This window comes from Thunnus thynnus, chromosome 12 (genome assembly GCF_963924715.1).
Source record: "Thunnus thynnus chromosome 12, fThuThy2.1, whole genome shotgun sequence".
Taxonomy (NCBI): domain Eukaryota; kingdom Metazoa; phylum Chordata; class Actinopteri; order Scombriformes; family Scombridae; genus Thunnus; species Thunnus thynnus.
In genome coordinates, this window is record NC_089528.1 from 21,677,254 (window position 1) to 21,700,871 (window position 23,618).

General features: G+C 38.9%; 1 protein-coding gene across 2 annotated transcripts; it reads right to left on the minus strand.

The window, feature by feature from the left end:
- Positions 1–711: 711 nt before the first annotated feature.
- arhgef18a (rho/rac guanine nucleotide exchange factor (GEF) 18a) lies at positions 712–22,803 on the minus strand. 2 transcript variants are annotated; one of them, XM_067606313.1, is made up of 21 exons: positions 22,522–22,803; positions 13,754–13,821; positions 13,122–13,256; positions 12,598–12,704; positions 11,515–11,655; positions 10,675–10,925; positions 8,990–9,115; positions 8,687–8,804; positions 8,269–8,520; positions 7,104–7,180; positions 6,589–6,770; positions 6,230–6,282; positions 5,278–5,457; positions 4,939–5,058; positions 4,335–4,450; positions 4,181–4,243; positions 4,025–4,072; positions 3,434–3,901; positions 2,482–2,797; positions 2,148–2,252; positions 712–1,688 (listed from the first exon to the last, which is right to left on the minus strand). In XM_067606313.1, the coding sequence occupies exons 3-21, from the start codon at positions 13,187–13,189 to the stop codon at positions 1,528–1,530; spliced, it is 2,952 nt and encodes a 983-aa protein (XP_067462414.1). In that variant the 5' UTR covers positions 13,190–13,256; positions 13,754–13,821; positions 22,522–22,803; the 3' UTR covers positions 712–1,527. The 2 variants fall into 2 exon arrangements, with proteins under 2 accessions (XP_067462414.1, XP_067462415.1); XM_067606314.1 differs by lacking the exon at positions 13,754–13,821.
- Positions 22,804–23,618: the final 815 nt, after the last annotated feature.

The window sequence follows — 23,618 nt, forward strand, 5'->3', positions numbered from 1 at the left end:
AATTTGGCTGACTGATTTGGACAGTTGAAACCTCATATTAGCTTCAGATAAACTTTTAAATACATGTTTTCACAGACAGGTCTGTGGATTTATTCCCCCATCACTTACATCGTAAATGCATCAGTAAAGAGATCTCTTAATGCCAGTCTCAGTGTTGATTTGGGCACCTGACTGTTCTTTTAGGACAGACTGGAAAACAACAAAACCCAGTGTTAAAGGCCAGATGAACGTCCATTTTATCACCAGTTTTTCCAAAAACATCAACTTACAGATAAGATGATTCTTGTGCTGGTGTTTAAAACGAGACTGTGTAACATTTAAATGAAGAAATAAAATCCTCCTCTTACAGATGAGAGGATGAATATAGTGTTTAAGCACTAAATGAACTCTTGCTTAGATTAATACACTCATGGTTTTTGCTGTTAAAGCCTCACTTGGTCTGGTTTGATCGCTACTGTCAGCAAACCTAAGAGAGATTTGACTGAGTCAACATTAAAATCATGCTGGTCATAGATGCTTATGACTTTTATCTACTTGTGTTACTGTTATGTTACATTTTAGCATTTACTATTAACCTTTAACTGTCACTTTAACAAAATAGTCTCACTTAAAAGCCATTTGTATTACAGTAATAAAACAACAGATAAAGAAGAAAACTGTAGGAAGTAAAGTGAAAAATTTAAAACCAGTCACCACAAAAGGAAAAACCCAGAGCTGTAAAATATTTTTATTCCATAACTCATTAGTTGGAGTTTGGAAACTTATAAAGATGTTTTACACTCAAGCTGTTATGTTGTATTCTCATAAACGGGTCAAACAGCGTCTCAGTGTAAACTAAAACTGTGTCATGTAGCAGTGACGAGCAAAACAGGAACTGCTCGTTGTTTCTGTTACAAAGCATTTAACAAAATAATAAGATCATCAACAAAATCTAGTGTCAACACATCAAGCTACTTATGATTGATTACAACACGTACTGAGGAGCTGCAGGTCTACAGTACAAATTTCACTGTTACATGATGCATTATGAGATAAAAATTGTGCTTTATATTTCATATCTGAACATGGCTTCCTAAAACTGTTTATCATTCATTAAATTACAAGAAAGAAAGCTCCAAAGTTAAGACAGAGTGCTAAAATGGTTACAGACAACCTACTTTCATTTAAAATAAAAATTTAAAAAAGTCTTTTTGGCAAGAGCAACAATTCTTAAAAAGCTTTAGTGACCTCTAACATAATATTTTCTCCACTGTGCAAACAGGTCCAGCTTTTTGCTTTTTTTAAAAACGACCTCAATCATAAATGTACATATTCTTATAAAACATGTCCATCAGTATTTCTTTCAGTTTTTTCAGTTCAGCAGATTCAGCTGGTTTCTCTCCAGTGATGAAGGACAGTAAAAGTGACCGAGCTCCTCGTGCTGGACACACACACGGACGTCGTGAAGTCAAAGTCCTCTAACAGCTCCTCCAGTCTCTCCTTGTGTCTGAGTCTTTATGCTGGACGAGGCCCGTCTGTAGTTTGACGTTAAAGAAATATTACCTTCTCTTTTCGTTGTCTTGTTTTGAGAACTTCTTTGGGAAAAGGAGGCGGTGGAGGCGGCGGAGCCTCGCTGTTGCTCCTCTTGTGTGTGCTGAAGGACTGAGATGTTTTCATACTGTGGACAGATCCTGGTGGGATGAAGGTATCTGGAGTAGGAATGAAAAAATGGGAATAAAATGGCGTTACAGATGTTAGACCAGTAAAACATCTGCTTCCATTGTTTTTGAGCTACGCTGATGTTTACTGGCGCACGGAGAGAGAAAGTGATAACGATCTTCCCATATATGTACTCTGTAAAAGTGTTTAAGTGTTAAAGTTGTATCTGTAAGTGCATTTGTAGATGCTAGAGCTGCAACGATTAGTTGATTAATCAATTGGCAGAAAATAAATCAGCAACCACAGCTGCTGTTCCAGGTGGAGAAGCAGAGTAAAAACCTTCCAGCCGCCTCTAAAGACTACAGGTCGGTGAGAGTTTGAGACTCCTTTAAAAAGAGATTTTAGGTGGAATATCATCATTTTAATTCACGTGTGTATCCTCATAAAGGGTTAAATCTGTTTATATGCAGGGCTGATGTATATAACCAGATAACCAGGACTGTCTGTACCTGACTGGTAGATTCTTTGAGGACTGGCGGTCCTTTTGGCTCGCAGACTTCCTCCTTCTTTCCCGGTCACTCGGATGGGCAGCACCTGGCTCACATCTATAGAGGCTGGGTGTAGAAAGACAGGACTGCGGTCGGTGTCGGGGCTCGTATTCTAGTTTATGATCATTTCATTTTCAAAGAAGATGTGAAATTGCATGGAAACATTTGCCAGCTGTGCCCCGCCACCTGCAGCCAGAAACTTCAGACCAAGAAGTACAGAAATGAAGAAGACTTTAATTAATCCTAAACTGTACTGAAACACGAAGAGACGGTGTTAACAGGTCTGTCTCCTCACCTGCACTGTGTGTTCTCTGGTGTGACGCCTTTATCTTGACTTTCTCCTTGCTCTTGGGAAGAGTAGCCAGCTTGGTCGGGATCTGCTGCTGCACGGGAGCAGGTTTGTAGTCCTGGTTGGTGGCGCTGACGAGGTGGACGGGCAGCTCAGGTTTAGCCGGCTGAGGGCTGATGCTCTCCTTGCGCGGTGGAACCTTTGGAGGAGTTTCCTCGGGATTAGAGCCCATGCTGGGCAAGACCTGGGTCTTTGGAGTTAGAGCCCTTCCTCCGTTCACGATGCTTCCCCTGAACGACTGGTAGCTGGAGAGACTTGAGCACTAGGAAGAGAGAGGACGATCATTTAAAAAGTGAAGTCTTGGGCAAATACAATGAGTACATTATACTGATATGAACAAGTTTGAAACTCTGTTTTATATTCTTATTAATTGAAATAAGTGTTGTAATATATTCATTTAAAAACATTTGAATCAAATTGCTGTAAGTTTCTGCACCCTGTACACATAGAACAAACCGTATAATACTTACAATTCAAACTCTGTTGATTCAGAGTTAAATAAACTGGTTTCAACTCTTGACTTTACCTGTGAAGATTAACTCCTAGTGCTCAGATCTTTCTTATTAAATAGATTATTAGAGTTCTAATACTCTCTGTATATTTTCTTTTATTTATTTTATCACATTTGTCTTAAAGTTCTTTAAAATACATTGTAAGTAAAACACTAGAGTCAATTTCCTCATCAAAAGATGAATCGGGATGAAATCAAGGATGAACACCAAGGTAGTTCTGATTATCTTGTTTCAGAATATTAAAACGTATCGTTATATAAAACATTCCCAGATTAGATTATAATTTGTGATGGAAAAAGATGAGGAAATCTGTCAAACACAACAATAATGATGGAAATAATACTGATAAATATTCAAGTGGATCAGATTCTTGGCCCGCTTCTCACATGTGTGGGATCATCATAGTTGGAGTACGCCTGGTTAACGAGGCTCAGGTGCTTGTTTATCTTCTCCTTCTCCTGAGTCAGACGCTCCTTGTCCTTCTCCACCGTCTTTGTGGCCACCCTCAGCCGCTCCAGGTCCTGCTGGTAGTTTTCCTTCTGCCTCTCCAGCTCTGCCTTCTCCTCGTTGAGCTTCTCCTCCCACTTCCTGCATTCCTCTTCCTTCTCTTTCAGCTGAGCCTCCTGGCGCTCGATCTGGATGCTCTGCCGTTCCTTCTCCTTCCCCCAGCGCTGCTGCTCTTCACGATGCTGGGCCTGCAGCTTGTGCAAGTTGGCGAGTTCCTCCTTCTGCTTCTCCAGGTTGCGCTGTTTCTCCTGCTCGAGCAGCACGTTGCTGTGCGGACGGGCGGGCTTGCTCTTTGCCTGGAAAGTGCGCTGCAGCTCGATCTGGCTGTCCTGCTGGGCGATGATGGCCTGCAAGTTGAAGAGTGAAAAAGAAACGTTTGACCATGACAGTAATCTTAAAACACATAACCGTGTGAATAATTAGTAAACAAACTTCTGAAGTGCAGATTTCAGAGCAGTTTAGTGTCTTACTTGTAAGCTGTACAGCCGCTGTGCGAGCAGTATCACCCTGTCACACACCTACAGAGAAAAATAATCATGGACACCAAAACAATCGCAGGGACAGACATGAATATTTTGGAAAAAGCAAATAATAAGTTAATAAATAATAATAAAATAGTGTGTTACCTCTGCCTCAGGGACATATCCGGATGTTGGATTGCAGTTTGGCATCTGTATGTCGTCATCAGCCTTGAAGAGAAACAGCACAAGCGATGTAAATACTTCACATTTTTATTCGCTAGACTGAATGATGTGAGGTGTAGATCCTTGTCTCACTCACAGACTGTTCCCGGCTCTCAGAGTAGTACATTTCCTGGAGCTGAGGATCACTGCCGGTGTGACCGCCGTACACTGGACTGCCATCGCTGCTGCCGGGCCTCTCAGATGCATCTTCATCTGAGGAAATAAAACCATGCACTTCCAGAATCAGTAAACACCTTCACAACAGGTTTTCTTCATTTATGCTGGTAATAATAATTACAGAATCACCAGTTTCAGCACAGTTATACTGTACAGGTGCACACAGCAGGATGGAGACTGAACTCTTAGTGTTTAGCAGTCTGGTTGAGCTTGTTGTGAGGAAAACTAGAGTAATACAGTTTTAAAATATAGTGTTGAAACTGTAAAAATACATTATTATATTATATTCCCGATACTGCAGGAGTTTTAATGAGTTTTTTTGTGAAATCCTCCAAGTATGCATGTCTCAAAATGCAACAATATTCCAGAAATTTCAGAGTCTGCACACCAGGAAACACGTGAGGAGGATAATGTTACATAATTAATAATAAAAAGAGATAATGCAGCAGCCATGTTAGCTTTACGGCTTATTTAGAGCAATTCCCCAGTGTGCACACATCAGTAAAGAACATAATGCACTGTACCTTTCATGGCGGTTGCTGTGAGGTTACAGTCAGCGACCCCAAAGGTCTCTGCTCTCCGGAGCATCTCGCCGTCATATGCTGCTCTTATTCTTAACAGCAGCAGGTTTTGCAGGTTTTCCACTGCAGACAAAAGTAAAAAAGACAACAGCTTCATCCTGAGCTGAAAGCTGAGTATATTTCACTTTTACTTCAATGTATTTCTTCAGAATTTAAATATAACATAATTGATGATTAAGTTTTGAATAACGCTGCATTATTAATCCAAACAAAGAAAAAAATGACTGCTGAGGTTCATTTTTGATTGCAGAGAGTAGAAACTTTTGTTGTGTCAGCTCCTACCCTCGTCGATGGCTCCTTGGAGCAGTGTCGCCCCCTGCTGGGGGTCAGTGGCGTCTCCTCGGAGCAGCAGCCCTCTGTGGGGGGTTTCCTGCCCCATCTCTGTCTCGTAAAGTGCAGCAAAGATCTGCAGCTTCTCCGTGAGGCTTTGCATTATCTGGTCGTCCTTCTCCTTTAGAATATCTATACATGCAAAGAATAAACAAATAGACAAACCGCATGTTTGTTAGTAAATGCTGCACAGAAAAATTTAAAAAAGATTATGAAGAAGATCGACTGGATAGTGCTAGCATGGTCTGTCCCTCATTGTGGAACTGGTGGGATAAATATGTACATTGTGGCTCCAAAACTCCAACAAGTCATTGTAATTCTGATACTTCAACAAGCTTCAAGTAAAACTATTTTAATTCAGGGCAAATTGAGTATTTCTAGTGATTCCCTCTTTACATACTGGAATAAATTCATACAAATCTTTCTTCAAAATCCCGACATTGTCTCCTCTGCTAAGTTTCCAAATATTTCCACTGAAACATCTTGAACTGGCTTTTATCAAAATCCAGCCAATAAAATACGATCAGGTTTAATCCAAACTCACATTTATCTTCACTCACAAAAAAACCCCCAAACCAAACAAACCAAAGAACAAAACTGTTTGATGTATAAATTACAGACGGTTCTTTCATTGGACTTCAAGGCTCTTAAGTACAACTTGGTGGAAACTGGCCTGCATTTGATTGTCAGCACAACTCAGTACGATACGGGAACACTAGTGGACTGTGGGTATAAAATTTGTGTCATCAGTTCACCACATGACATCCCTTATTTTCCCCACCAATATCTTCCAGTAACTACATACTGATACATGCTTTGAAAGGAAACGCCAAAACAAAACATGACTTTATAACAAATCTGATTCTGTGGTGCTGTATGAGTTCATAGAAGTCTGCAGTCTTACCTTGATACTCTTGCAGTCTAGCGGTCTCTTCGCTGTCCTCTTCTTCTGGATAGCTGGACGACACAGACAGCTTACTCAGTAATGTCAATTTTTTGATCAGACATTTAAGTTTTTATCTCATATCTCCATATAAGAATGTTTTCTTTCTTATGGTTTGACCAACACTTTGATTGGTGTCAAGTATCACAAAAATGAAATGGCCAAAATGTCAACACACAACATATTTCATAAGCTAATTGGCTATTTTGGCTAATTTGGCTTCTATCAAACATTTACAGAATCATAATACAGCCAAAAAATAGTTAAATTGCCCAATAAATAAACTGATTTTGTTCTCTTTCTTGGAGTCTTCAGCTTACCAGTTCACAGCTTCCCGTATCTGGTGCATCCAGGAGATACATTCCTCTCTGGAGCCCGTGTGGATCTCGTACATCTCCGGCATGGTGGTGGTGCACGCACAGATGAGGAACATCGCTTTGTCCTCATGAGCCACTTCTCTAACTATCAGCCTTTGAAGGGAGATCACCGATGGTTTGTTATCCTACATGAACCACCACAATAAAGCAGGCAAGATTGTAAGATTATTAACTACAAAGAAACCAGTATCTTTGAGGCATCATGGTACATCAGAGAGCTAAAACACATCATTAAATACCTTCAATATTATCTTTTCCCAGTAATCTTAAAAGTATTTGTTTTAGATTTAACATTGCTTCTGTTAATTTAAGAAAAACTGGCCCAAAGAGTGAAACATTTATGTTTAATTGATTAAGTAAGAAGAGATCGACACATTCCCAGCAAGAAGCAGAGTTTTCTATAATTTTCTCTCCATCTTCTAACAAAAATGACGTGTTAATGTTTGGGCAGAACTCACCACAGCAGCAAACACGAGCTTCTGGTCTTTCTCTTGTAGCAGGAGGAGCACGTCTGACAGCAGCACAGCGTGGATGTCTGCGGGGGGAGATTAATGCTGCTCAGCATCACAACAGCTTAAATACTTGATGTTTTTACTTCATCTTCCAGACATAAATAATGCCATAAAAATATGCTGCTGCACTGGTTCTCTGAATGCTTTTGCTTTCACAAAAGTAAATTGCCCCGAAGTTGAACCTCTTATTAAAAAGGAGACAGGTACACGATATCCCTGTAATCCTACGATAATCCGCTGGGCTGTCATTGATTTGAATCAGACTAGTGCACACACGTTTCAGTGTACGATTTGACCTCAGGTGACCCCATTAGGGCCGTTACCGTGGTTTAAAAGGATAGATGGAGGTGCGCAGAAGCTTTGTGTCGTGCACAGACAGGTGACAAATTAAAGGAAAACTCTGAATGGGTGGAGAAACATAACGAATGTATCCCATCATGCTCTGCGACATGTTTAAAAAATGCCAAAAAGGCGCAGATCTCAACCAAACTGAATATCAAGGATTGGCGTGTAGGACATTGAAGCTGTTGTGATGGTTCATGGTATAAATGTATTTAATCCAAGTTCAGATACCACATTTGAAGAACCTTTCTGTAAATATCACAATGGCGATCTGACTAGGGAGTATCTACAGTAGTAACATTTCTATAACACATCCAATGCATCTCAAGTATGAATTGAATGCAGTCACATTAGCAGGAAAACAACAGCAGCACAAAGTTAATATGCAAGCAGAGTTATTAACTGTGTCCTGATCCGCATTCTTACACCGTAATAAACTGAACTGCAATAAATCATTTAAGTCATTTAATTATCATCTGTTACGCACGAGGAAATAAAAATCTGTTTAATTAACCGCAAAACTCTGTGAAGGAGCCAAGCTGTCGAGGAGGTTCTTCAGGTCAGATAAAAATGTGTTTTCATGGAAGATTTATTTTCTTTGTACTGCGGGACAAAAAAAAACAAACATAATTTTGAAAATTTTGGGACACAGATAGTCTGATAAATGTAGTTTTCTAAGGGTTTTATTAATGCCTGAGCTAGCTAATAGCAGTTAAATTGAGGTCTTCATTCAACTTTATTGCAATGTCAAAGAAAACTCATCATTAACCTTTCTGTCTACCAGAAGACTTCCAGGTGACGGTGCCTTCACGCAGCAGCATCCTGTTGCCCTGAACGAGATCCTCCCTGCGGAACGGCCGGCCGTCCTTCAGCCGGCCCTGAGATCTCGGCTCCAGACGCAGGCAGATGTCTCTCAGACGAGTAGCTTTCTCGTATTCACAGACCTGATCGTTCACCTGGGAGATGGTGTCTTTGATCAGCGCTAAACCCCGCACCAGAGACTGGTATTCGTCTGTGTCGGCTGAAAAGAGAACTAAATATTAACCAACCAGATAGCCGACTGGATTTCATGAAATATTCGTTTGGGAAATATCTACTAATGAGTTTAAACACTAAAAGGCTGAGCATAACCTATAATTATCACAACTTATGGAGATGCAGGAACGCCAGGAGTGGTGAGATTTTACCTTCAGTGTTCTGAATGATTCGTTCCACCAGGACGGGATATTTTGTGATACGTTGTGTCACCAACAGAAAACACTCGGGGATTCCCAACCGTCTCACAAGGGGCAGCTGACCTATTTTCTGTTGAAAAAAAAGAAAAAAAAATGTTTGCGAAAAGGTCTGTCTCTCGGATACTGGCACTGATATCTCAGACATGCACAGCACCTCCTAACTCACTGTGGTTTCTCGTCACGCAACCACAGCGCTCATTGTGTCTTGAGGGGAATCTCTTCCATGTAACTGACCTATAAGTGTGGATAACTCACCCTAATGAGGCTCTGCAGCTTCTTATTGTTCTGCAGCTGCTCTTTGTAGGAGCTGATGGCGTCATTGTGATGGCTGCAGAAAACACCGTACCATTCCTTCATTCTCTCTCCCAGCGCACCTGAAAACTATCACAGCAAAAAGCACAAAACATCAAAATTATATTGCCAAAAAAAAAAAAAACTGAAGTTACTGCCAACTTCTCACTGCACCATTTTATTGTATTTTTCATAGGTTTTGGAAAACAACAAAAAAGGAGAGAAAGGGAACAATGAGAGAAGGAGAGGAGGGGATCACAAAGATCCCAAACCTCATTTTATCCATTATGTCATGACTTCTTGGTCCACATTTTGGGACAATTATATATCAGGACATCGCACAAACTTAAACTCATTATTCAAAATAATTTAATCATCACTTAAGAACTGAATTGAAATGAATTTGCACGCAGTATGTTTCTGTAGGAGCTTCTCATAACCATTATTGTAACTTAATCCATACAGTTTAACCCAAATATTAACCTACATAAAAGTGGCAAGTTTGTTTCAGTTCATTTAAGGCTCCCTGTAGCTAAAACATTAGATTAAATATGTAATTTTTCAAACAGTGTAAGTCAACTGACACTAACTGATGATAAAACATGAACACTTTATTTATGCACTTAAACCGTATCCTCCTTCGACTTAAAATTTTGATTCCTCATTCAGAGAAATTACTGACCAAAGACGTAAAAAATGCTTCTCTCACGTTCTCTCTTCTTGAGAACATGATGTCTATGACGCATCATTCCTGGGCTGCGGGAGCAAACACACCCGTCTATACTCCCTCACAGTGTTACAGTCTTACGTTTCAGACATACCAGCCATTCCTACGGCCACCTGTACACTCACTCGGCACGTGCAGAGAGAGTGACAAGGGTGGAGAGAAGTGATGGGTACAGATATAAAGAGCGAGGTGTAGCGAAGCAGGAGAGCCTTTATTTTAGATAACTGGTGAACAAAACCTTAAACCTGCTCTTGTATGTGTGTTTTCTAGTCATAATGTAAACAATGTCAGTCCTGTATAGTTGACTGTAGCACAAAGCAGCTGGAAACAATGGTAGCAACATACCTGTCATCTGCTAATCATACCCAGTTTGACAAGTATCTAATTTTTCTTAAATGAAAAAGGTCACTCAAATATGAAAATGTTGTCATTTATTCCCATTTCTGACAGCTGAATTGCTGGTGGAGCTATTATGTCCACAGTTAGCAAAGGTACCTGTCAGAGTGTTTGATGTGGGAATGTAAACACAGCTTTTTGTGTTGACTGTGGACACGTGATGTGCGAGTGCATGCAAGTACAAATAGTTTTAGTTAAGACTTGTGTTGAATAATACTAGAAACACAGTGCATTTGGGAATCTTGCAAACAGATTAACTTCCTTTCAGTTGTTCTAGAGAACTTCTTTCTTTGTGTTTTATGTTGACTTATGTTGACTTCACTGGAATTTTGACATGAAGTTGAGTGAACAATGACATTTTCATTTGAGAGGGATGAACTTCCTTTAAATTGTGCCCTCTGCAACTCTGCATGTTTGCAGACCAAAATGGAGGAAACTCTTGGCATTTTTCGGGCTCAATACCCAACATTAACCATCATCCCTGTCTAGCATTGAATTGATTTACATGCAATCTACTCTACCCTACCTGAGAGATGAGAACATCCCCCAGCTGTGAGATCTGGTAGCCGTTTGGGCTTCCTTCCTCCTGACTTTGGTTTTGCCGAATTTTGAGGCAGTTGAGGAAGTGCTGGTGGAGGGTGAGCAGGGCATCCACTCCGGGGAAGAGCCGCTCCAGTTTGGCTTCCTCTATCAGCAGAGACTGCCTCAGCTTGTGCATGTAGACATAGAGAAGGATTTTTAAGGTGCGTACATGGTTCATCTCCGTCTGGATCAACTCTAGGGAAGTAACAAAGAGGGATTTCTCGATCACTACACCTGAGGGGCACAATGTCAAAAGCATCTGTACACTCTACTGCTTTAACAACTATAGGTGCTCTAAATTGGACCAGTGAGGCTGCTTTAATTGTCACATGCAAAAGGTAAATAAAGTTATGCAAGCAAATAAAACTGGTCCATCGCCTCAGGCTTCCCACAGATACAAAAAAATGTATTCTTAGGTGAACAATTGCTGTTGTCATTAAACTTATTATCATCACAGTAGGAGTGTTAACCATCAGACGCTCTCTGGGTTAAAGAAACATCCATCATTGTTATAATTATAAGCACTGTCATCTCTGCTTCAACAGTGCAATTACTAAGCACTCTGCCATAAGTGATCAAAGGATGAATCTTCTTCAACTGGCGATTGACCTGAGAATCATCAGTCTCCATGTACACACACACTACATGAGAGGATTCGATTTAATTTGGATTTTTGGGTGGTTAAATTTCAAGTTATTGCAAAAAAAAAAAAAAAATCACTCAGAACATTTCAGACTAACACAGGTTGAGACATTGAAGCTTTAACTCAACCGGTTGAGCCTACCGTAGATGACATCCTGTCTTTTAACAGCCTCTTTGTGCAGAGTCTTCAAGTAGTTCTGGTCCACGGCGACGCTCCACGACTCCGCCTCCAGGTTCTGTGCGTCGAGCACCAGCTCATCTCGCAGCTGAGTATAATGGGCATCTGGATGACACACGCAGACAGTCATACTAGAACAATGCTTGTCCTTTGTGGTCATATGAGTGTGTATTTAAGTGATTCATTACGGATCATGTGCAGGGTTATTTTTAAAAGCATTTTTAAATGTAGCGGTCTTACTTTTGTGGCAAAAACGTTCTTTTACATGGCGCCAGGTTTTAGTCATGTCAAACTGATTCATTGCTCACAAAAATGCTGCAAGATTTAAATCTACTAGCCGAGAAGATAATTCACAGACGATCTGACTAATGTAGGTGCTTTTAACTGCGGATTTTAAGATCTGCAACATGTCATTACTGTAATACCTCTGCAGCATTAAGCACTGATCCTTCCATAAAGGATACTTATGAGAATCTCTCTCAGTGGTGTTTATTTAATCATATTTTTGTCAATAATGGGAAGATTATTTCTATTATCAACAATAATTTATTATCAATCTATCCTTTATCTTTTTTCCCCCCCAAGTTGTTTGAGGCTGTTGTATCGACATAATTTCTTTGTAAAATGTCACAATTACGACATAGTTCTTGCCCAACAGAAAGCCTTGTTGACAGACTGGTGCGTAGGTTCAAAAACTGTTTGACTGTGAAGAAATCAAACAATCCCACACGTCGTCGATCACTTGTACTCACTTCATTAACAATAACAAAATATGTGAATTTTACCTGATGAAGTTTTGAGGACTGAAAAGTCGCTCAAAGTGAGTGTAAGCGTGTGGGATTCTTCGGTTTCTTTGAACAATATCACACGTATTCAACAGGAGAAGATTAAACCTCACTAAAATAATAAAGACTAGGTCATCCAAATTAAACTTCTGTACATCAAAGTTTATAAAAGCTATTTTTAACAGTGAAATCATGCTGTTGTGACAAAAAGCACAGCGAGCTTTCAGCAGCTCTTCATTCCAGCTGACAGTGACCAGCTGACCTTCTAGGTTGACGGGCTCAGGCACGGAGGAGGCCAGCGACACAGAGTCCTCAGCAGAGAGCTTCAACCGCAGGCCTTCGATCTCATCCATCTGCGCCGGAACGAATCTAGTTGGTATGTGATGACATAAGGCTCAACAGGTAAATTAATAAGTGATGTCAGCATGAAAACATGCACACAAACACACTAATGCTGTTGCTAAATTCAGGATCGGAGCTTACATCAGATTGATCTCATCTAACCAAGCGTAACACAACCATGAAGTTGAAAGGAAAAAATGTCGGTAAAAGCAAAAAAAAAAAAACCCCTCACATGACTCAGAATCACACATGTATCAGGCCCAGAATGAACACGGAAAAAAATGTGACTTAGTTTGTATTTCAGCTGTGCACCCAAGATTGGAAAACAATCTCAGTCAAGCAGGAGGAAAAACTAATTCATGACATTCTCAGTTGGTCTGTGAATGAGGCCATACAGACATACAGGTACATAACATGAGAATCTTACAATATGTGATCACCAACCTGGGACTTGTGTCGTTGGAAGAGGACGAACCAGGCTGAGCGCTGTGTTTGTTGGGGGCGACAGTCATGCCTGGACTAGGGAAGCAGCCGGGGACGCCATGGGGGGCGGCGGGGGGAGAGACACCATCCCCAGAGCTGAGAGATAAAAGAGAGAAACACACAGAGAGACAAATACTGAGTCAGGTCTGATGACAGAAACGTTAATAAAATGGCCGACAGCGTGCAGGATTTGTTGGTCCTTTCATGATCGCATCACACTGAAATAAGGTTGTATATAACCTATAGGGTTATAATAAAACACAATATTGATTGATTCTTATAGGTTGATAAGAATATTTTCTGATATCACTATGTTTATCACAACATAAATGTATTTAAAGTCAGATAGGATAATCAAATGACATCACAGCATTATTTTAATGTGAAAAAACATAACCTATAATTCCGGGTTTTGTTAATTTTTTATGTACAATAAGCTTAGAATCATTAATTCCCTCAATATGATCATATCATCACAGTACTAGCTCACTGAAAGTCAATATTTTTTATATTGCCAAGCTCTACATTAAATGCAATGAAGATTTCAAGGATTAAGAGTTTATTATTCAGCAGGAAAATGCAAATAAATGTACCTTTATATTGTTACTGAAAGTCCTTTGCTCCACTTTGCTGAATCACAAGCCCTCAAACCGACAGACACCTACAAAATAAGTGGAGAAAACATTTGATGGTGCTGAATATAAACAACAGGCTGTTGCAGAACTAATCTAGCCCTGTGGAAAGGGAACTGGTTTGGCAAACTGCAACAGCTCAGCTCAAGTCAGACCAGCTCTCGGGCAAAAACACAACAGAAAACTTGAGAACACAGAGCTGCACTGTTACATTATTACAGTGGCACAGGTACAGTAGCTGTTGCTTGCACATACATGGATCAACATATCCTTTTCTACTTTAAAAAGATGTTACATGACGTACGTATCGCCCTGCTCTTACCTGCTCAGCACTTTCCCCTCGACTATGAGATACACATCTCTGCAGGGCGGGGTGTGAAAAACGCTCGTTGTGGTTCTTAAAAGAACTCAAAAGCCAATCATAGCTGTGTCTGTGACAGAAGATAACTAACCTTATTTGAATATATTTCTGATTTATTGTTTTCTGTGTTATGTATCCCACAGTTTCCTCATGACACTGGAATAAATCACAGAAAAAAATCCTGTTAAACCAGTGGATAAAACAACTGACATTGAATGCTCTTGAGTCACAGTCTGATTGAAATTGAATGCAGTTACAACGCAGCGGGCCACGGTGACCCCGCTGGCTGTGTCTATGTGCGTCTGTAATGTATGTGTGTGTGCTCAAATATGCTAATAAGGCCTTGAGGGTCAATGAGGACCCTGATTCAAAAGCAGCTGTAGCAAAGCTTGTGACAGATCAGACAGAGGGAGGAAAACAGCTCTTTACTGGGGTGGTAACATGAATCATACTGAGCAAATACATGTTTAAACCTAAAGGGACACCAGGTATAAACATCAAAAATAGCCACAACAGCTTAAAAAGTCCACTTGTTTTCTAGCTACAGACTGTATTCTAATTGTATCTAAGCTTATTAGTTTCACAGACAACATTTTAGAGGTGAAGTTATTGAAAGGCAGACACACCCAAAATACACATTACTGTTTGTCAAGAGTTGAGACACACAGGAGCTCTCCTGCTAGTCTCTGGCTCAACTGTTAAGACACACACAGACACTTCAGGCAGATCAAGAGCAAAAACCTCATCAGAAGTTTCTGTAGCACATTACACACAACAGGATTAAAACACAGGTTTGTTTGTATGTGTATGTGTGTATATATATATATATATATATATATATATATATATATATATATATATATATATATATATATATATATATATATATATATATACACATACACATACATATATACACACACACACACACAATAAAACAAAGTAAATATACACATAATGTTTGGCTAGAAATGCCTAATTGGGGTCTTTTACCCAAAAATGGTCTGTGAAAACGGTGCCACTCTGAGCTTTTGCTTTTTGAGAAACCAAACTAAACACAAAACAAACTAAAAATCTGAAGATTGAAACTGCAAATGTTTGAAAATGGCTCCTACTTCTCCCTCTCAGAGGAAAATGTTTTTCATATGACTCCCTGAACAGTATTTTGTTTGCAGATCTCTTGCATAACAAAGGAGATTTAAAGCAGTAAGCTAACAGCTAACAGCTACGCATCAATTAACTTCCTCAAGGACACCAAGCAGGTGGATGCTCAGTGAAACGAGACTTTAACTCAGGTTGAACTCTGGGTTGAAGCCAAAGTCTCTTAATGCTGAGAAAAAAAGCTCTGTAAAGTGGGATGTCACATAAATTATATATAAAAGATAGAGAAGATACCAAATAGCTGAAAAATATCTCTGCACACCTGAATGTGAGACAGAAAAATGTTGCAGTTATTATCTTGACATGGGGAATATTGTCTGAGAAACAAAACACTGTTAAAAAATGTAATATTAAAGACATGATGGCCTGCAGGAGCTTTAATTTTAGGTTGAAAACAATTTGTTGATTTCAAAGATTTGATTAATTACTATATTGTAGCCTTTAAGACAAGGAAAAGAAAACATTTAACACAACTTATGATGGTGAAAATACAAAAGTCAAGATGTGTGATGTGTGTAGGGAACCAGTTCATATCTCAGTTATTTAGATACTAAACAAAACGTGTCACAACGTCCAAATTTATATTATAATATTTAGCCACAGAATCCATATGATTTGTTTCCCCACTCATTAACGAGTGCGAAAAATAATTGATTAGTGGATCACACAAAAAAAAATAAATGGCAACTTTTATAACTGATTAATTGTTAGTTATTAATCAAGGAAAAACTGCCAAACATTTGCTGGTTCCAGCTTTTTAAAATGTGAGGATTTGCTGTTTTTGGGTGCGTTTACACCTGTATTTAGAGCTGTCCACTTGTTGATCGGATCACCAAAGACGGATGTTAATACCAGGTGTAAACAGGGCCTCAGTCAGACAAAACAAACAATTCCCCCCTTAGAAACTGTGATGGCCATTTTTCACATCTTTCTGCCATTTTATAGACCAAACGAATAATCAGTTACTTGTAAAAATAACCATTAGTTGCAGCCCAAATCTAATCTTGATATTGTGTAGATCTCTCTATTCCTTCATCCCCAATACATGATTGTTTCAGAGCAATGTTTGCTACATTACAGATGTCAACACCACTTTCTTAAGCATTTTTTCTCAGGGCCTCGCCTCATTCTACTTTCTTTAAAGTCCTGTTTGTAATCCTCCTGATATGTTATTAGCCATATTGTGGCTGCATGGCTCAGTCCCTTCTTGTGAGCTGCAGCCACACCTCAAATGATTCAAGCACACTGGGCGGTAAGGAAACACACAGCAGCATGAAATACAGGTCATTCCCTGCAAGAGACAAAACAAGACCAGCGAGTCTGCCAAGTATCCTGCAGAGGACAGAAAGACGGGGGAAACTAGAAATACGGCCTCAAGGTTGAACGCCTCCAACAACCAGTCAAGTTGCAGTTTACATCCATGTTTGTTCAGACTCATAATATTTATAGTGAAGACTTTGAAGGAATTTAATAAAATGTATTAAGTGTATTTTCCTTCTATGTGATCACATATTTGGCCAATGAAGCTGATTCTGATGGAAGACAAAGTTGGAGCCGTGACAGTAGACAAAGCTTCAGATACCGGATGCTGCTGCCAAGAAGCTACAAATTCTAAAACATCTTCGACCCGTCAGCTCAGAAGATCTAAATCACCACAGTTTCAAGGCGGGCACTGAGATTAGTGTCACCGATTCAGTATCCGACCAAATGTGAAATATGGTCACAATCTCCCCTTCTGTTCCTGAGTTATAGCGTTGAATAAAAAGGCCAGAAAAGTGTTTTTGTAGAACATTAAGATGTCACAGTGAAGTTGACCTTTGACCTGCTGGATTCAAAATGTCATCACTTCATCATTTTATCCTGTTAAGACATTTGTGTGAAACTTTGTCATAATTAGCGTATGAATTCTTGGATTATGGCCAAGAATGTGTTTCTTGAGGTCAAAGTGACCTTTGACCTTTGGCCACCAAATTCTAATCAGTTCATCCTTGAGTCCAAGTGGGCGTTTGTGGCAAATTTAAAGAAATTCCCTCAAAGTGTTCCTGAGATATCGCGTTCATGAGAATATGCCGGACAGATGGACAACCTGAAAACACAATGTCTCCGCCACAGCTGACACCAGTGTTACAAATCAACTGGTTTTCCTGTTGACTGGTTACCTTTGTTTGTAAAAGTTGGAAGTTTCTCATGTTGACAGCATATGTTCCAATCACGGAGAGGAAACGTTGCTCACCTTGCAAATGTCTGATTACCATTTTATATCCTGATGTTTTATATTCCTTTAGATTTAACACCTGGTATTAAAATCCGGGTGAGGAGTTTTTATTATGAAGAAAATACATCAAAATATGGTTAAGAATATTTCTGATCGGACGATTTCATTGAACTCCATAAACCATCAATAAACTGAATTAATCAGATGGATAATCTAGTCTACGAAATTATGAGTGATATAAAATCATAATCAGGCGTTTGCAAGGTCAGCTACGTTTCCTCTCCATGATCGGAATATCTGCGGTCGCCATGACAAACTCCCAAAGTTTACAAACAAAGGTCACCAGTAAATCAACTGGGAAAACCAGTTGATTTGCAATACCGGCATGGAGGCATGAAAACTGCTACATGTTGTGTTTGTGAAAACTAGTTTCACTCAGACTGACACGGGAGCTTAACGTTACAACACCATAACAACAGAACAAGTGATTACAACAACTGAGAGGTGCTGAAGTTGCGTGATGACAAAACAAGTGAAAGGTCTTCTCCCGACCAGACGATGGTTAACGGCCGTGAAACTATTACCATTATCCTGAGGAGGCCATAACAGCTGACAAAGAAACCAGTGATCCGTGTCGCTCTTGTTCCTAATAAACCCTGGAGGCTGCACTTGTTTCACATCATCACAGAGGTTTAATGTGTCAAAAACAACAACAAAAAAAAAACACTAAATGATAGTGAAATGTCCCCTCTTCACTGCAACAGGTCCGTTCGCACTTTCCATGTTGTCTTCACTCACAGATTACTCATTAACTGGTAGTTACTGGCTGCCATGTTTAGTGTAGTGTGTAATAAACACATACCAAAGTGTTTCTGTCAGTATGAACAGGTGAATTCTGCCCTTACTAGGCTCTCAGTCTGAGGGAAAGGTGACGTATGTGTGTGTCTGTAAACGCATCGTGAGCTCCAGATACGCTACGTTACCTCCTAACTATCAAATATATGAGACCACCAGGGACTGGCTGGAAAATGTGGTCATTGTAATGATTGGCTGGCTTGAGGGTCTTTTCACCTACACAGCTAAAAGACAACACCAATGTGTTTGCAAATTTAAGCTGCTTGATCATAATTCATGAACATTTTATGTTTTTGTTGAGCATTTTCAAATCTATGCTATAAAGTTTTCTACCGCTCCAGTTATTGTTTCAATTAATTTCTGTCCATATGAAAATTAATTTGTAAAACTCTTCAAATTCAAGTTGTGTAATCCACCACACTGAACTACGGCTGCAACTAATGATTATTTTCCATCAGCGATTAATCTGCTGATGATAAGTCATCAAATATCTCTTTTTTGTCTGAGCAGCAGTTCAAAATCTCAAAATTTTAAGTTTACTATAATGTAAGAGAAGGGAAAGCAGCAAATTCTTCATCACATCAAGCATTTTTGCTTTAAATATGAAAATCTATTATCAAATAACAGTAGATTAATTTTCTGTCAATCAACTAATTGATCAATCAACTACACTGAACATGGAGTTTGCAGTATTTACTGTTATTCTGACATTATGACTGAGTGGTAACGATGCAGTTTAAGTACTGCAAACACTCGTAACTATAATGTAATTTAACATAAGTAAACACAGACTTGATGTCCACTGTGATGGACTACAGCACGTCTGACATGACCACAAATACGTAATTTTAATATTGTATAAAAATGAATGAAAACCAAACTTGCTAAAATAAAACAGCATGGTTTGTAAATTGGTGAGCTGCCATTTATCCATTGTGACTTGTGGTAAATGGGCTAAAACATTCAAAACCACTGGTGTGGTTGTGGTGTAACGTGATGCCTCCTGGTTACTCAGAAGTTGTTTAATATATTTCAACATATGTATCAATGTTTTATGTCACATTTTAGAACATTTAGAGTTTCTCTGCACCCCACATGGTTAGCAGAGAGATTATAAATCAAATATATTGTTAGTTTTAAAAAGTTAAGAATACTTCATCTGTATATGGTCAGTCATGGCATGTCCATAAATTCACAGGACAACAACAACAACAACAACAACAACAACAACAAAAGGTTTCCAGCCTCTTAAATGTGAATATTTGCTGTATTTTTTTGCCACATATGATAATAAACTGAGTATCTTTGTGTTTTGGACGTTTAGTTGGACAAAACAAACAATTTGAAAATGTCACAGCTAGGGCCGTGGAAAAATTTCCGACATTTCATTGACCAGATTATTTAACAATTAATCAAGAAATTTGCAGATTATGTGTGATAATCATCAGTTGCAGCCCCAATGAAAAATGACAACTGATTGCTTTGAGTTTTAAGACTCTTTTAGGACCTTTCAAGAAAAGGTTGAAGAAATGTTTATTAATGTCAACTGACAAAACTTAATTAACACTAGTAATCATGCAGTTCCCACTGAATCAATTTATATGTAAGATCCATTCCTGTGTCTTTCAAATAAGTCTCAGAATATTTTCGTTTGTGAAGTTAACACTGAATGAACTGAATCCTGAAAGATTTAGACAAAAATGTGTTTGTTTTTGCATCCGTCCTTAGTTAACTTTATGTCTGCTGGTGTAAATTAGATGCAGATATGGAGCCTCATCATCCTGCTTTTAGAAGATTTCATTTTTCTTCTATTTCTTGTAAAGACTTCAGTATAATTTATCCATTTATGACAGCAAGCAAAGATAGATGACTAAACTTTCAGTGATTACACCCCCAACTGACATTTAAACTCATTTTAATGTTTTCACTGATACTTCAAACCCAAAAAAACCCAACTTCCTCTATTCATAAACAGTTTACACAGCTGCTATCACTGATTACACGTCTCCTGACATCTTCTTTCAGTTTATACAGTTGAACAAACACTTCCAGCTCTATTTTAGTGTCTGTATTTTCACTGCTACTCTGACTTTAACTTCAGTTTTTCAGGATTTCAGCTATTTCAAGGTTGGAGCAGCACAGGGGTGGATTTAGTGATTTGGGGGCCCCATGTAGACAAACTCTGTTTTGCTTTATTTTCAGCCTTTCTCTAAGTAAATGTTGGTACTGGAAGTATTAGAAGAAGTACTTAAAACTTTTATCCCAAGTAATACTATTAATAACGCACAGTAAAAATACTGTAAAAGTCCTGCATTCAAATTTTTTACTTGGAGGTGAAGAGTGAAAGATTATTATTAGCACAATGTACTTAACTTGTGGTGAAGATAAAGGTTTTAATTCTTATATAATGCTGGATAGTTTAATCAATAATAATGCATCATATTTTATTTGTTATATTTTATGAGTCAAATCTGAATTTGCAGCATAACATTTCTCTGTCAGGTAAATGTAGTGGTACTAGGCCCTAAAATTATATCACAATATTTCAGAGTATTTCTGCAATGATGATATTCTTCACAATGTCAAAACACTCTTCGCGGGATTTTTGGCTCTCTTCATACTCAATGAGATGCTTCTGCTTGAGGTGGTGCCTCCTTTTATTGTTACAGTCTTCTTGTGCTTCTTACATAATAGCGTGTTTTGTTGTACAAACTACTTCCACACTACTGGAGTCGCTCCCCTTTTTGGAACTAACTCCTCTGCCGCAGAGCCGGTGGCTATGGTACTTTAGCTTTCGGCCATGCTTGTTGTTGCTGTTTGTAGCGGTACGATGTCATTACGTCAACAAATAGGAATATTGCCATTATCACCATATGATTTTTTTTGTCATATTAAAAATTATACTGATATTATTGTGAACGATAAAATATGGCACATCCCTAAGTGGTACAATGTTTTCCGCTGAGGTAGAAGTATACAGGTTTTTAAGTACTTTGGGGGCTTTTTGTAAGTTATTTCAGGTTACAATGAGTTAGAATAGTAAAATAATTCACCATTTTTCATATCTAAACATCAAACAATCTATAGCTTGTTTGGGGCCCTTCTAATTGGGGGCCCCTGGCAGTTGCCCTTCACTAATAGTACAGTCAGCCCCTGGATACAATGTACAATGTAATAATTTCTGGTTTTAAATGTTTTTTGTCAACTTTTTTTTAATATTGTTGCAGTTTTAACGGTTAAAGTTTTCATATCTTTCCGTGTATATCATACCTTAACGCTCTATTTTTTGTGACATTGTCTATTTTAACCATAACCGCAGTTTTAACGGTTAACGTTTACATATCAATCCGCGTGTAACGTTTCACTGTCAATCACCTGACACTGAGGTGGAAAACTGCCAAGAAGTTTAATAGTTCCCTAAAAGACAAGTCGTCCCTAAAAACTTAAAACCCCATGACTTATCATTTAGGACGGTTTAGCACATCGTTAATTAAATATTAAAGAGAGGGACAGAGTAGGTTTGATATGAACATTTAGGTTTGAGTTATCCAGCGGAAGGGGAATGTGAGGAATGCCAAGGTGCAGAGTTATTGAGCTGGATGCATTCCTATTGAAAAAAAAAGGTGTCAGATTAAATCAACAGACAGGTGCTTTGGAGTTTCAGGGGAGAAAACAAACAGGTGTTAAGTCAAGAGTGAAGGCAGGAGTGGCTGCAGGTGACTTCGCTACCTCACCTCTGTAAGCTACTGTTAGGTATGTGTAGGTGTAAGTTAAGCTAGTTAACTAGTAACTTACGCCAAGTTAGCAAACAACGAAAATGATAGTAACGTTAGCGCTAACTTGTACTAATGACACTGTCAAGTATCAAACTCAAAAAAAAAAAATCGTCTGTCAAGTTTTGCAGCTCATGTCGCGTTAAAACAGGTCAATTAACGTTAGTTTTCCGCTGTTTTTATGGTCGCGACGTGTCTTAAAGTTAGCGTTGGTTAGTGTTACACTAGCTAGTTTAGCTCTATAACGTTTACCTTCCCATTATTCACGCCACCTTTGGTCGTTTATCAACATGTCTGTCGTCTCTGCGCTTTCTTTTAGCTGCAAGCATTTAGTTCAAGCAACCCAACTACGGTTTTATCTTACCCGGTGTTGAAGTAAAGCAGCAGCACAGCAAACCGAAAGCCAGAGGTGACTTTGTTTATTCCCAGGAAAAGGAAAGAGGAGGTAAGTTATGTCTTGTCAACAACTCCCAGTAAAAGCAGACCCAGTGGTGACACCTGCAGCTTCAGGAAGAGCAAGTGTATAAATGAGGTGGAAAAAGAGAGGAGCTGAGAGGAAGGAGGGAGGTGTTTAAAAAGAAATCCCAACCTCCTCTGGATGAGCCCTCCTTCCGTCTCCGAGCATTGTGGGAATCATTTAGTTCAGTGAAACAAGACTGACTGATCCTCACTGACTCTGAGCATATGAACAGTGGTGGAAAATAATAGTACATCTACTCAAGTACTAGACTTAAGTACAATTTTGGGGTACTTGTACTTTACTTGAGTATTTCCATTTGATGCTACTTTGTACTTCTACTCCACTACATGTCAGAGGGAAATATTGTACTTTCTACTCCACTACATTTATTTAACAGCTTTAGTTACTTTTCAGATGAAGATTTGACACTGAGTGGTTTCCAACCTTTTTGTCTTTTGACGTCTTACAAAAAGCAGTGTGTAGTCGGGGTCACATTTCACATGTTTATGAGTTGTTAACAGCTCCACCAAATAGTGATTTTTCCCTCTAAACTTCTCACATGGTTTCATTTCAATAAATGTTCAAATGATCCAATATTTCACTAAAACTCAAAGATTAGAGAAAAATCTGAAAACAGATTTGTGTATCAGAACTTTGTTTTTTCTTCTTTCCTCTCCCATGAATCATCTCACGACCCCTCAGATTTATCTGGTGACCCTTTGGAGGGGCCCGACCCCTAGGTTGGGAGCCACTGGACTAAACTAGCTAACTGTATATAAAGTAGTTGAAACTAGCTCCACCTCCAGCAGCTACAACAGTAACATGCTGCTCTAACACTGATGCTTCAATATTAATAATCTAATGATGTCATATATAATAATATAACAGTCAGAGGGACGAAATGACTACTTTTACTGCAATACTTTAAGTACATTTTCCTGCTAATACTTATGTACTTATACTTAAGTGGGATTTTTCATGCAGGACTGTTACTTAGAATG

Bases quoted from the DNA above. Each gene is read 5' to 3' on its own strand.
- arhgef18a (XM_067606314.1), bottom strand. From the start codon at position 13,189: ATGACTGTCGCCCCCAACAAACACAGCGCTCAGCCTGGTTCGTCCTCT. The intron at 5,458-6,229 runs GTAAGACTGCAG...TTGCATGTATAG, and splicing joins TAGACTGCAAGAGTATCAAG to ATATTCTAAAGGAGAAGGAC. The intron at 2,253-2,481 runs GTGAGGAGACAG...TTCTACACCCAG, and splicing joins CCAGAGAACACACAGTGCAG to CCTCTATAGATGTGAGCCAG.